Source organism: Sminthopsis crassicaudata, chromosome 1, assembly GCF_048593235.1.
Source record: "Sminthopsis crassicaudata isolate SCR6 chromosome 1, ASM4859323v1, whole genome shotgun sequence".
Lineage (NCBI taxonomy): Eukaryota > Metazoa > Chordata > Mammalia > Dasyuromorphia > Dasyuridae > Sminthopsis > Sminthopsis crassicaudata.
In genome coordinates, this window is record NC_133617.1 from 113910049 (window position 1) to 113924652 (window position 14604).

Sequence of the window (14604 nt, forward strand, 5' to 3'; positions counted from 1 at the left end):
ACTCTTTCCACTACAATATTGCTGCCCCTGGAATAATAGTAATAAATAATAACAATAAGAGTTAATGTTTATACAATAATTTTTAAGGTGTGCAAAGGACTTTTATGGCCTGCCCTGGATTTTCCCTCGTAAGAAAACGTTCCCAATTCCGACCAACTTCAATAAACAAATTCCTCCATACACTAGAGTTTGATATACCCCATTTGGGGAATAGGAAGGAAGTAGTTTGGAATGGGTTTAGGGAGCAAGGGCGGGATAATAAAGCATTCAAGATAATTGAACAAAATGGGATTGAAGTCAGGGAGGTAACCTATCCTAGCCTGGAGCACAGTAATTCACTATAGCAGATTTTGGATTAAAACCAATTCCATTCCTTTGATCTGGAAGGAATAGGGTTACTCTGAGGACTTTCTCAGGTTGACCTTAAAGTCTGGATACTCAGGGCATCCTTTTCTCCTTTTCAAACTGAGGGTGCAAGTTACCTACCTTCTAACTTAGCCCTGGAGTCCCCTTGTCCTTGATTTGCAAACAAATTTTTTTAAGAGGAAAGAGAGAATAATGTGGTCCAACAAGGTAAAGTGGAGAGAAAAGCAGCTAAACTAGAGTTCAGAGTAAAAAGTCTATTAAGAAAAAGGGAGGTAAGGCAGCTCTTTGCTCTGATTTGGGAACAGTCCTCCGCTCAGGTCTCGGTTACGCTTAGTTGGGGAAGGAGCGGGGCGGGTTGGGTGGTGCAGCATTAGTCTGCTTTCGCTGCGGCGGCGGCAGCGGCGGCTGGAACAGGTGAGCTGCCGGTGCCAGGTCTCTTGCCTGCCCTTCTCCTCGTGCCCTTTCCAGAGACACCCTTCCCAGCTCTTTGCAGTTCACCAGCTCCCCTTGATTTAGGGTTTTGCAATTGGCGGCAGGGTGCTTCTCTCCCCCCCACCCACACCTCCTTCTTCTTTTAGGTTGCTCCACCCCGCCCCGGATCAGGCGAGGGGGGAACTAGCCGGAGCGATTTGCTGGCGCTTGCCAACTCGTGCGTGCTTAGTGTGTGTGTGTCTGAACTCGGGGAGTGAAGTCCTGCGGCGGCGGCGGCAGCAGCGGGCGCTGCCTCTCTCCTGAGTCTCGGCCTTCTAGTTCCCGCAAGACCCCTTGGCCTGCCCCCACCCCCTTCCCTCCAGTATACCCACCCTTCCCCACTTTTTTTTCCCTTTTGCAATCACATGGTATTTTAAGAATGCTGGAAAGATGGCGGTAGCAGCAGCAGCAGCAGCAGCAGCTTCGGCAGCGCCGACTGGGGGAGGCGGCTGCCGGGGGCAGCGGAGCGGGCTGCTGGAAGTTTTGGTGCGGGACCGTTGGTACAAAGTTCTGGTGAACTTGAACGAGGACGCCCTGGTCCTGAGCAGCGAGGAGGGCGCCGGGGCTTACAACGGCGTCGGGGGCGGTGGCGGAACCGCCAATGGCTCTTTCTGCCGAAGCACAGGCGGTGGGTCTGGTGGCCACGGCCCCGGGGGTCCCGGGATCGGTGGTGGGGCTGGAAGCGGGAACCAGTCCCTGGACACCCCTGTACCCTCTGGAGGGGGCAGCCCCCAAGTGGGCGTCCGCACTGCCTTCACTGACCTGCCAGACCAAGTGCCCGAATCTATCGCCAACCAGAAGCGGGGCGTGAAGGTGCTGAAACAGGAGCTCGGGGGACTGGGCATTAGCATCAAAGGGGGCAAAGAAAACAAAATGCCCATCCTCATCAGCAAGATTTTCAAGGGGCTAGCAGCAGATCAGACCCAGGCCCTCTACGTAGGGGACGCGATTCTGTCCGTGAATGGAGCCGACCTGAGGGACGCCACCCACGACGAGGCGGTTCAGGCGCTCAAACGAGCGGGCAAAGAGGTGTTGTTGGAAGGTAAGGAGTTAATGCCTCCCGGAAAGCACTGAGCACACATACACTTAAACACACTCACGCACCCGAGGGAGACACCAAGCACTCCGCCTCGGGGGCTGGGCCGTCTTGACAACTTTTGTGTTCCACAAATCAGTCTCACCTCTCCACCCAAGCTTGCCTGTGTCAGTGAAGGGATGAATGAAAAGCCCAGTTTGCTCCATCTGACTTTCACCAGGCGGGCTTGTAAACACCACCCCTGGGCAGGTACTACAGTGAAGGTTAGGAAGGTGAAGAGGTAGGAATGGTGTGGTTGGAGAATTGGAAGGAGGAAGATAATTCCAACTTCTCCCACGTGAGAATTCCTACTTTGATGCTTTTGGATCCAGGAATTGACTCTAGACGAATTCGTTTACGAGACGGGGACAGATGAGGGACCTAGACAGAGAAGCCCCCCCACTTCCCTTCCCTTCTTCCCCCTCCCCCTCCGCCTTGCTGATGGGATTGGGCAAGGTGTATAAGTTCTTCCACTGGCTGCACGTGTGACCTGTGGAGACTTGTGATGAGACTTCCATGAGAGACAAAGACAGAACTTGCTAGCTAAGGCGAGATGGGAGAGTTTTGCGAAGAAAATTTGACAGTTTCGTGCAGAAGTTCTCCACTTCTGTTGCAGAGCGTCGGTCCGTCCAGTCTGTCTAGATTCTTGATTGCATTGGGTGGAGAGTAGTAAGGTCGTTTTCTGCTACATTTTTTCCTTAGGCTTTACTAGTCATACTGTCTGGAGCTTCAATCTGCGGCTAATTTCTTAGCCGAAGCTGGGGTGCCTTAAAAATCACTTCTTCGTGTGTCGATTAATCTGATCATCTCTACACCCCACCCCACCCCCACTAGAACTACGTTTTAAATACCCTAGAAATTACTGTTCTTGCCAGGTTGGGGGTATTCGAAATTATGTCTGTGAGGAAACGTTTGCAAAACAGATAATTGTTCGTGTCAACTGCGGGCACATTATACCTCCATCCAATGAAACAAAACAATTTATTTGAGACCCCGTAAAATCTCATTTGTTTTAAGTCTGGGAGCGTGGGATCTGGGTTGGATGAACACTAGTCTGTCCAGACTCTGCTGGCCTTATGGTGGTGCTGCTGTTTCTCAGTGTGGAGCTGGGGGGAGGGGGGAGGATGAGGGAGGAGTGGAGGGGGGAGGGGGAAGCCGCGGCGGAGCTCAGCGCTGCAGGGAAATAGACTTTGCAACTTATAACAGGTGATACAACTCCCTGGAATGTGATAGTCCACCTGATGGCCTAGAAGGAATGAATGAAAGGGAAGCTGTGTTGGAGGTGGAGGTGTTTCTGTAATTTGCTGGGACAATGATTTGTGCCGCCTGCACTTCAGATTGCCTCTACTGCTTTTACTACCCTTCACAGCTAACTCAGACACAAGTCTATTTGCTTTGGCTTGGTGATTACCATAAGTAAACAGTCGAATTTTTCTTTACTACAGTGTTTGGAGGGAGGGGTGGGGTAGTGGAGCCTTATCCCAGCAGACTGTAATTATATGTATGTATGTATATGCATATATGTATATAATACACACACACACACACACACACACACACACACACACATATATATATATATATATATATATATATATATATATATATATATATATATATATATATATATATATATATATATATATATATAACATCCGACCTACGTTATTCCGGTAAAATACTGAGTAGAGTAACTAACTAGAACCCTCACCTATTCCCATTCAGTTCTCTTTTTTTCTTTACACCCTTTTTATTTTTATTTTTAAGACTCTCCTTCTAGTCTCTGTTATTTTTTACCAGCAATTCAGATAAATAATCATGTAAATAGATGCTTTGTGATGTAGTAAGCAGCTGAATCTGAGTTCTGTTATAGCATCTAGCTCTAGCTCTACCTCTGTGTGATCTTGGGCTGGTTGTGTAACCCTAGGAAATTCTTTAGTAGACTTTTAAATTGCTGAAGAGTAGCTGAGCTGTATTGATTGGGGACATTCCTCATTGAGGAGCTTTCTATACAGATGAAATCATTAGTCTGAACAAAAAATTTATCTAGTAAAGAGGCGAAAAAATTACCCTGAGGTCAGTAGGGTGGTCACCAAAAGGATATTATTAAAGAAATATATGATGGAGGTAGATAAGATGACAAATAGAGAATGTCTCATCTGGCAGTTGGAGGGAGGTGATAAGATGCTGCTGGAGTCTAAGTAAAGGGAAGGATTATTTTCCCATCATAAAGTTCCCTAACCTGAGAGTTTAGATGACAAAAATAGGTGAAGAATTAGAACTATCCTTAATGGATAGCTTGTGAGGGTTTCTAATCAAACCATTCAGTTAGAAAGATATAGATTAAAGGGGAAAAGGTAGAACTGAGGACCTGGAGACTTCCAGAAACTCAGGAGTTCAAAATTAATGCAAGGTGATTTGAAGCTAGAGAGAAATAGTTTTACAGTGAGCTAAGGTGATTTCATTCAGGGGGCCCCAAATCATTGAGGACTTAACTTACAGAAGTCCAGAGACTATAAACTAAAATTGTTGTTTGAACTCAGAGATATATAATGGAAGCAGGACCTAGGAGAAAAGAATAATCCCATCAGGTCTGAACACCTAATGAACCCAAATATATTTTAGGCTTAGAAGTTTGATTTATCTTTTTTCAGCTTTTAGAATATGAACTGTTATAGGATTGAGGGGAAATAATGAGAGTTGGGAGATGAAGGGGAGCAGACAGGTCATAAGCTGTGCCAGCTCAGTTGGTCGTTATCTATATATTAGTTTTGAAGCAAAATTGCATATTTTGTAAATTTAAAATTTTTGTGTTTTGTTCAGTTTCTCATTCTCCTTTAATTCCTTATTAGATATGCATTTTTAAAAAACCTTGAAAATGGGGCTTTTCCTATATACTGGTCAGAATAGAGAAGTCCCAGGGTTCTGTGTACCCCTAAGAGACTGTGTGGATTGGATGGGGTAGAATGAATGGAGTAAGTAGGTTGAAGTAGAGGAAAGGGGAGATAAAGAACGCAAACTTATTAAGCTGAGGCCAACAAAGCAGTACTAAACCAGGAAAGAAAGAATGCAGACTATGAAAGTAGATCCTTTCTTCAACCTTGGGTCATTCCTCTAAAGCATTGCTTTGCTTCTTAAAGAGCTATCATTTCTTCTTTCAAAAAGATAATCTATTGTTGTGGATAGAAAACAGGTCTCAAAACTAGGAAAATCTAAATTTAAGTTCTGAGTAATCGTAAGATGAAAAGTTAGAAAATACAAACCTCCTTTGGTAGATAAAGTTGCCTCAATCCAGAATTCATAGATCATAGGGGCCTGTCCTTATCCCTATCTCTTAGAATAATATAATGTCCTAAGAGAAAAGCTTAACCCCTTACACTTTTCTCTCTGGGTAGCTAGTTATCATCTGAAGTCATTTTTCTTCAAATGACAATTAATGGCTGCCTGTGATATGACTAACTTCCCTATATGTTTGCTGAAGGGTACTGGTTAGCCAGGAATTATCCCTGGAAGTGTGCTTTTTTAGACCCTGTCCCATCTTATACTGGCAGTACAAATGTCCATAGTAGCCCTGTCCCAAAAAATTATGTTTCATTTTATACCTTGAGTCCCTAATCTCTCTGTCAGAAAGTAGTTAATATAGATCACTATCAGTACTCAATCATCAGTGTTCATTTTATTGATCAGCATTTTAAAAGTTTTTCAGAGTTGTCCATTTTTTTACAATGTTAAGATAGTTTTTCTCCTGATTCTACTCACTTCATTCTGTATCACTTAATACAAATCTTCCCAAGTTTTTCAGAAACCATTCTTTTTGTTCATTCTTATAGCACAAGAGTATGAAAGCACTAACTGTTAGAACTGGAAAATACTTTGCAAGTCATATAATTCAACTCCTTTATTTTATAGATGAGAATATCTAAAAGATTAAGTGATTTGTCTAAGGTTCATAGCTGATAAATAGCAGAGCTACAGCACAGACCCAGGCTTTTAATTATTAGTTCATGTAAATATTTCCACTATATACTACAAGCCATATTTCCTGACTCATAGTATACTACAACTTCAGGAGATTTTATTAGGCACTATGTGTGGAACAAACGAACCTTCATGGCTCCTGACTTGAAGAAGCATCCGTTATAATTGGGAAGTTAATACATCCACATGAAATTAACTATTCAAGCCCCCAAAAAGATAAAACTAAATGATGAGAGGCACAAGTGAAAAGTTCAGAAAAGAGAAGAAAAGTATAGTTATCTTTTCCACATAGAGGGAGTTATAGGCACAGCAACTCCTGAGATCTAGAAAATCCATGTAAGATTTTTTTGGCTCTCCTTTGTATCAGAGAAGGTCTGAATTATGATGATATAAAAAGATACATATGTTAATGTAATATAATACTATACATAAATTTTATGCATTTCTGAATTTCTAAGCTTTTTCTACAGTCTGATGGCCTTTGAGTGTCATCAGCTGCTTCCACAAAACTCCTCCAAAATTCCCATTTAATTTCTTTTGCCATCCTGTGATTTATTGAAACCTCTGTGGGGGAAAGTCAAGAAATGGAAGGGATGACATATGGACTAGCAGAGTCCAGGAAGGCTTCATAGTGGTAGTTTTTTAATTGTACCTGATTATATGAATAATCATAACAGCTTATTTTTCTATAACACCTTAAGGTTAAAATATGCTTTTATATATTGTTGCACTTGAAACTTACAACATCTGTGTGGAAGTTATGTTATTTTACAAACATAGAGACTCCCAAGTCAGCAAGCTGTGCAAGATTTTGAATGCAGGTCTTTCTGAAGTCAGCTTTCTACCCATTATATCACACTGCTTCTTTGGCAAAGAGAATAGGAAGGTGTCCTACAAAAGAGGAATGGAATGAACAAAAGTGCAAGAGGTACAAAGCCTAATCATGGCCATGGAAGAATAATAGGTTGGGAAGAACAGAGAATTCATAGAGGAAAAAATTGGAAAAGGGACTAGGATTGGAGGTTTGAGGCTACAAGATGAAGGACTCCATACCAGACTGAGGTATCTGGGTTTTTATCCTATGGACAATAAGAAATCCTTGAGAGTTTCTGAGCAGGAGAAGGAAAGGTTAACATAGTTGTTTCACAGTTTGATCTAGTTGATTGTGTGCAGAATGCACAGAAGAGCAAAGAGAATATTGTGGTATTAGTCTAGTTATCTGTTTGGTAGAACAGATGAAATCCATAAATCTCCCCAAATTAGGCCCAAACCAGATTAAAAGGCAATTGAGAAATATTTAACAAAATAAACAAAAATACAATGACATAGATAATACTACATTTTAAATTAAGCCAATATAGGACCCACAGGAGTCATTATGTTCAGATTAGTAGTCCCATTTCTATTTGAGCTTGACACCACTGGCAACTATTTGTAGGGATACTTTTTGATTTCTTTTTTGAATATGAATTTCCAGATAATTCATCTTATAGTTCCTGACAATCCATTATCTCCATAGTATATATTACCTTATATAAGCCATGCCATATGCAGATCAAAACCAAAATAAAGTATCCTTCATCCATTAAGAGGACTGGAGTTTTCCTTTCTAAAAGTGACAGTGACTATTTAGTTCTTTGCTTCATGGTCATCTTCATTCCACTTAAGATTTAATTTTGTCAAAAGTAGGAGCAGCCTGTGGCCCCACTGTGCTAACTTTCTCATGGAGATGAAGCATTTTCTAATTAAATTTTAGAACATTAGAAATATGCTTTTATTTTCCCCAACTCATACTGAATAATAATGAATAATCTTACTTAGATATAGAACTAATATGTCACTCTCCTGCTCATAATTCTTCAATGGCTCTCTATTGCCTCCTGAATAAAATTTTTATAATTGCCTGGCATTTACGGCCCTCTTTAGGATAGTGATTAACTAAATAGAGATAGATGATAAATAAATAGATCTGTACAAATGTATATATATTATTTACATATATTAACTAAATATAGATAGATGATAAATAAATAGATCTGTACACGTGTATATATATTATTTACATATATCTGTATATGTGTGACTTGTGTGAATATATATATGTATGTATATATGTATATATATATGTATATGAATGAAGTTTATGTCTTTATGTAGTATATTTTCTTTCTCATTAAAATGTAAGCTCCTTGAAGTTAGAAACTGAGCTTTTATCTTTATTTATATTCCCAGAGCACATAAATGTTAGTCTCTTGCTTGTTGTCTAATAATATCTAACCTTTCCAACCTTCTTTTATGCTTCATTTCTTCCTTTACCCTATGTTTCAGCCAATTCCTTTCTGTACCCCTGTGCACACCATGTACCCTCCTGCCTCCATTTTCTTATTTCCATCATTTCTGATGTCTGAGCAACTCCCACCCTCTCTATCCATTAAATGCTTGCCATTAGTAATTAGTGCTAGAGCTGAGGGCCCTCAGAGCCATCCTAGTCCAACTCTATTATTTTACAGATGAGAAAACTGAGGTTCAGGAAGATTCTGACTTTTTTAAAGTTACATAGGCAGAAAGCATCAAAGGTAAAATTAGAATTTCATCCTCTAATTCCAAATCCCATAGTTTTCTCACCAGTCCACAATTCCTTCTCCAAAGGAGCAAGAAAAGAGTGATAGGTTAGATGGAAATGCAGCATTACCCTTTCTATTTTAGAGTTATAACTAACATTTTTTTTTCCTGTAGCTAAAAATCTAAAAGCTCTTTCTACCTGAGGAGACTAAAACTGTCTGCTTAGATTGCTAAATTGGTTCTTTTTAAGGTTACATATCCTTCTCAGAATTTGGACCCTGTTCTTTAAGTAGAGTTGATTGGCTCCATCCATCAATTACTTAATTCTGCAGCGGTGGGATAACATTCTTCATGTTCAGTGGTGCATTTTAATAGTCACCCTGTGGAGTAGTAAAAATAACTCAGTCCACAGCCTTCCACATCTGTGAGAGGCATCTTGCCCAGATGCCCCATGGGCTTGGTGGAAGGAGAATTATTTTGTGGACACTATCAGCCTGCTCAAAGAACTGTTTTTTCAATGATGCATCTCAAAATAGTTAGTATGAGAAAAAAATGATAATGTGTCTTAAGCTATCTCCATTCTTACCAACTGACTGGCATTAATCATTGAAAATTGATGTTAAATAATATTTTTTTTTAGCTCTTGCCTTGGGATCCCCTTAAAAATCCTTAGTAAGATCATAGAGTTACAACTGAGAGAGATCCTTTTAGGCCATCTAATCCAACTCCCTCATTAAATGAGGGAATTGAGCCTTGGGGAAAAGACTTCAGATCACAAAGCTAGTAAATATTTGAAATGGATATGGTATGGCATGGGTGCTCAGGTCATTCGGACTCCCAGTCTAATACTCTTGCCACTATGCCATGCTGCACACAGATACTGAATGACATAGCTAATTGTTGAACCCAGGTCTTCTGATTCTCAATTTGGCATTCTTTCCACTATTGTTTCCAACTTAGCATAAAATAAATGTCCATGTGCTCTGCTGTCTCAGTCCTGAGTCCATGTCATACAAGAACAATATATTTAGCTTAGAGAGAAGGACTTGAGAATGTGAGAGCTGTCTCCAATTAGTTGAAGGACTGTCATTTAGAGGAGGGATTCAGCTTGTTCTGTTTGTAACCAAAGGGCAGAACTGAGAGCATTGGACAAAAGTTGCAAAGAGGAAATTTAACTTTGACAGAAGAAAAACTTCCTGTATTTTGGAGGTTTTCAGGTTAAAGCTGGTTAACTACTTATTAAGGGTATAATAGAAAGAAGTCTTTAATCAATCAGCAAGCATTTATTAAATGGTTCCTATGTGTAGGATCTGCACTAGGCACTTGAAATACAAATTCAAAAGTGGAACAAACCCTACCCTCAGGAGGTTTATGTTCTTTTGGAAGAGATAGGCATCATAAAGGTACATGCAAAATAGGTATTTGCAGAATTTATACAAAGAGACATAGAGACAGGTAGAGAGAATGGTATTTCTTCAAATTGACATCATGTATATATTTTTCAAAGTGACATTAAAAAGTGCCCTTTGTTTGAATGGGACACTTTATCTGACCCTACTGACATCCCTTACCATAAGGTATGTTCATAGTGGCTACTATGCAACCCTTTTCCTGTTTCTGATAATACTTAAGTTATTTTTTCAGATTAAAAAGAGTAATATTTCAAAAGAGTTAGGCAAATCATCCTATCCTTAAGTTAGTCTGAGTAAGTTGGAAAGGACCTGAGAAGCTATGGAATCCAGTTCTCTTTTTACAGATAAGAAAATGGAGGCTTAGGAAAACTAACTTCCTTATGTTATAGTCACATGCTACTGTGTGGCTGAGCTGGGTTTTGAAACTAAATTCATCTAACTCAATACACTTTCTATGGAGAACCATGAAGCCTGTGATTAGCTCTGTGATACTGGTAAGTGTAAGACCTACCAAATCCCATCTGTATAATGTTTTTTGTTCTAAAGCAATTTACAGATATATTATTTGATTTTCACAACAAACCTGTGAAATGGTTTAAACAATTATCATCCCAAATTTAGAGAGGACACTGAATCTCTGAGGTTAAAAGTCTTAATTAAAGAGGCATAGTTAGTGTCAATCCTTGATTTAAACTCAAGCCTCCTAACTTCAAGCCCAGTCTTTGGTCTTATGATAAGCTACTCAAAATATGGCAGGCTATTCAACTAGAGAGGCTTGAGATTATCTGCAAGGCTGTTCATTTGACCTAGATTTAAATCCCTCCTATGACAAGTACTTGCTGCATGACCCTGGTTAAATCACTTAGTCTTTCCCATTTTCCATGTTTATAAAAGGAAGAGTTTGATCTAAAAGCCTTTAGAATTCTTTCTAGCTCAAAATCTAGGATTCTATGATCCTATTTATTATAAATATTTCTTTCATGACCATAATCTTTCACAGGCCTAAATGTGACCCATCCCTTGGTGAGCTAGGCATTTTTGAGAAATAAAAGGTTCAATCATGTAAAATAAATGAACTCATTCAGGGAATGTACTAACCAATTGGTAAATTGCCATGTTAGGACACTGGGTGGTAACTTGATGCCCAGGATGAGTGAGTTAGCCTTGCATGGAAGAGCACTTTAATCCCAGGAGGGTATGTCATTGGCTCTGATGGTTTAAATCACATCAGATGGTTTTCAAATAAAAGGATCTCTCTGTGTGGGTGTTGTGGTTTTGGAGGGCTAAGAGACATGAAATATGGTGTTATATTACCCATTGATATTATCCAGAGCCACATTGAAAAATATGTTAAGGGAAAAGCAGAGTGTGGGCCTCAAGGAGACTTTTTGCTTACAAAGCAACATTCAAATTTGTTGTCAAGATCTCTAGAAATTCTAAGAATGTTCAGTTTATATTTTCCAAAAGAAGCTAAACTGTTTTCTTATGAAATTATTTATAATATTTAACTTATTAACCAAATATTCCAATTTCTTAATATATATCCTGTATTGCCAACATCATTTTTATAAAGTTGCATTTATATAACTATTTTCTATTTTAAAATTTTATTTTACTTTATCTATGTTTATTTGTTTGGTTTGGTCTGAACTTGTCATTTCATCCTTGTGGGAGCCTCCTGACTTGGAAATTCCCTTCCCAAAGCATACTGGCAGTTGGCCTATAAATTATGTTTTTAGAGAGTCACTGGGACACTGAGTATGGAAGTTTGCTCATGATGCTACATCTATGTGGTATTTGAAAAAGATTTTGAGCCTATTTCATTGGGTGAATAAACTGATTTCATTGCTGAATAAAATCACTATTATTATATTATTATTGTTGTTTGTTTTGATTTTTGGTAAGGCCCAGGGTCATGTTCTCCTGACTCCAGAACCAGCGTTTTATGCACTGTTTCATTTAGCTGCCCCCAGTATTGGTATAAGCAAAAATAAAAATAAAAATAAAAATAAAAAAAAAATATATATATATATGTATGTATTTCAACCATAAGCCAATAGTTCTCAAATTTTCTGTGGTAGAGCTCTTCAGTTTGAACAAAAACTTAGTGGTAAAGAGTCCTAGTGGTAAAATCTTCTAAATATTTTTATTTTAATGCTTAGTATCACACAACATAAAGCTAATAAACAGTAATAAACCACCACCACAGGAAAACTTTCTGGTTCCTTGGAGTATAGTTTTAGGGTTCAGTTAAAAACAAACAAACAAACCTTTGGGTGCTTTTCCCTAGGTCCTTGAAGCACAATTTTGAAAACACTGTCAAATAATACCTACCACATTTTCTAATTAAATGTGTTTTGAGGCACTGATAGAGAACTGTTGGGATAGAATTAGAAAAAAAATAAGCCTGATTTCTATCATTTCTGATATTGTCTGTCTAAAGCTTTTGTTTGATTTAAAAAAACAAAACAAAAAAGACCTGACCCTAGTAGCATCAAGAAATCAAGAAGAGATATCTAACCCCTAGAGGAGTATAGGAAGAACTTTTGTACATGGAAGATCTGTTCTTCTAGGGATATAAGAGTCAATCAAGGTGTTTTCCCTATTTCACTGCTTTTTCTCTCCAGTTGTATTTATTTGTTTATTTGTAGATTCATTTTGGAATATAGACAAGGTAATTATGTAATGTCTTTCTTTTGATAGCAAACCTCCTTTCCCATGCTCCACTGAGTCCAGGAACGCCTTAGCAGAGCCTAAATAGTAAAAGTTTCAGGCCAGGCTATCACTGGCTGCCATCAAAGAGTCTCGGGAGTAAGGAACCATGGCTAGTTAGATCTGAGAGAACATTGACTTTAAATCATAATATGTAAAAGTACATAGTGTAAATCAATAACTCTCCTGATTTATGTTAGAAAGAGATTTGCTTTTGAGAGACCTGAATTTGAATCCTTACTCTTCAGCTAGCTAGATGAATAAATATGTAACTGTTCTTGGTTACCTCACTATAAAATGCTGGTATCTACTAAAGGCATTACAAAATCTTTGTAAATAAAAAACTCTCAGAGTTCTATATAAATGTACAATATTGTTATTAGGAATTCATTTTTAAAGCATGTTTTCTCTCTATTTTTCTTGAGAGTTTTTTGTTTTGTTTTTAAGAGGGGATATCTATATTTTCTTTCACAACATGACTTTTATGGTAGGAAAAAAGGAGTTAATCTTGTTGTTTTAATAGTTCTTTCAACAGCCAAGAAGAGAGCAGCATTAAATAACAAATACAAATTTAATCTTTACCAGTCTTTAAGAAATGTTTCTTCCTAAGAAAAAAATAGTGTATTTATGTATATATGTATATATGTATCTATGTATATGGGGAAGGTTGAATGGTCAGAAATAGGCTCACAGATTTAACCTTCTTATTATATTTAAAAAATTGTAATCTGACTGTGTTTGACAGTGCTTATCATAGAATTGAAATTTCTAAATTATCAGAAAAACATGCTCTCCATAAATTCACCATTGCCTGCATAATTGGGAAACTACAAGGGACCATGTTTCTGAAACAATATTTCCATTAATCTGTATTTACCATGGCAAAAATAAATACTGTCATATTCTAAGCCCCTAGATAAATTTGTATGGATCTTTTGCAAAAAGATCTAGTTCCTAGGAACTCTCTAAAAGACAATTTTTAAAAAGAGGAAGTTGTTTTGTTTTTGAGGCAATTGGGGTTAAATGACTTGCCCAGTCATACTGTTAGTGTTAAATGTCTAAGGCTGGATTTGAACTTGGGTGCACCTGACTCCAGGGTTGGTGCTGTAGCTACTGCACAATCTAGCTGCCCTAAAGAGGAAGTTTTCCTTATCTACTCCAAATAAGTGTATGTGTGTATGTATGCATGTATGTATGTATGTATATTTGTGGGTGTATGTGTACATATTGCTACTATATATGTATCTGTTTATATGTATATTGTTTATTCATTTATTAATATGTTCAGCAGTCAACAAGAACTGAGTACCTATTACATATAAGATAGGGACTCTTTTTCCTTTTGTCTTTGTATCCTCAGTGCCTAGCATAGTGCCATGTATATAGTCAGAATATTTGTTTAATTGCATCAAATAGAATTGAATTTGGAATTTTGGTGCTACCCATAGTGCTTTTATAGGGAAGAGATATTCTTTTGGCACTTATCAGTTAATTATTTGCCCTTATTTCTGTTCATATAAATATACATATTCTATACATATAAAAATTAAAATTGACTATTGAGCTTCCCGAACATTCATATTTTGTGCATCTATAGAGATTTTATTAGGGAGGAGGTAGGTTGTCCTTATCTAGGGTCCTTTTCTAGGATTTTACCGCTTCAGAGAACTACCAATGTGGAGAAAATCCTTCCTTCTTGCAGATGGGTAACTCTTTTATAGTTTATAATCCTTGAGACTTAACATGGTCACCAAGAGGCTAATTGACTTACTTATTCCAGATATCCTGTATGTTATAGAATTGGCAGACCTTCTTAAACCCAGACCTTCTTGACACCAGAGTCAATCCTCTATATTTCAGGTCCTTTGGTCTCTTGTCTTGCACAAATAGACATTTAATAAATGTTTATTGAATTGAATCCAAGAAGTTGGACAAACAGGTAAGGAAAATTACAGGAGACTGATTTTCAGTTTAGTATAAGAAATATCTTCAAAACAGGGAGATCTATCTGAAGATGGACAAGGTTCC

At 38.3% G+C, this 14604-nt stretch overlaps 1 protein-coding gene across 1 annotated transcript in view; it reads left to right on the forward strand.

The window, feature by feature from the left end:
- Positions 1–987: 987 nt before the first annotated feature.
- The window catches only part of SNTB1 (syntrophin beta 1), a 316488-nt gene continuing 302871 nt past the window's right edge, over positions 988–14604 (forward strand). The window contains exon 1 of the mRNA XM_074266474.1: positions 988–1879. Coding sequence (XP_074122575.1) covers positions 1228–1879 — 652 coding nt within the window. The 5' untranslated portion in view covers positions 988–1227. The remainder of the gene's footprint in view (positions 1880–14604) is intronic.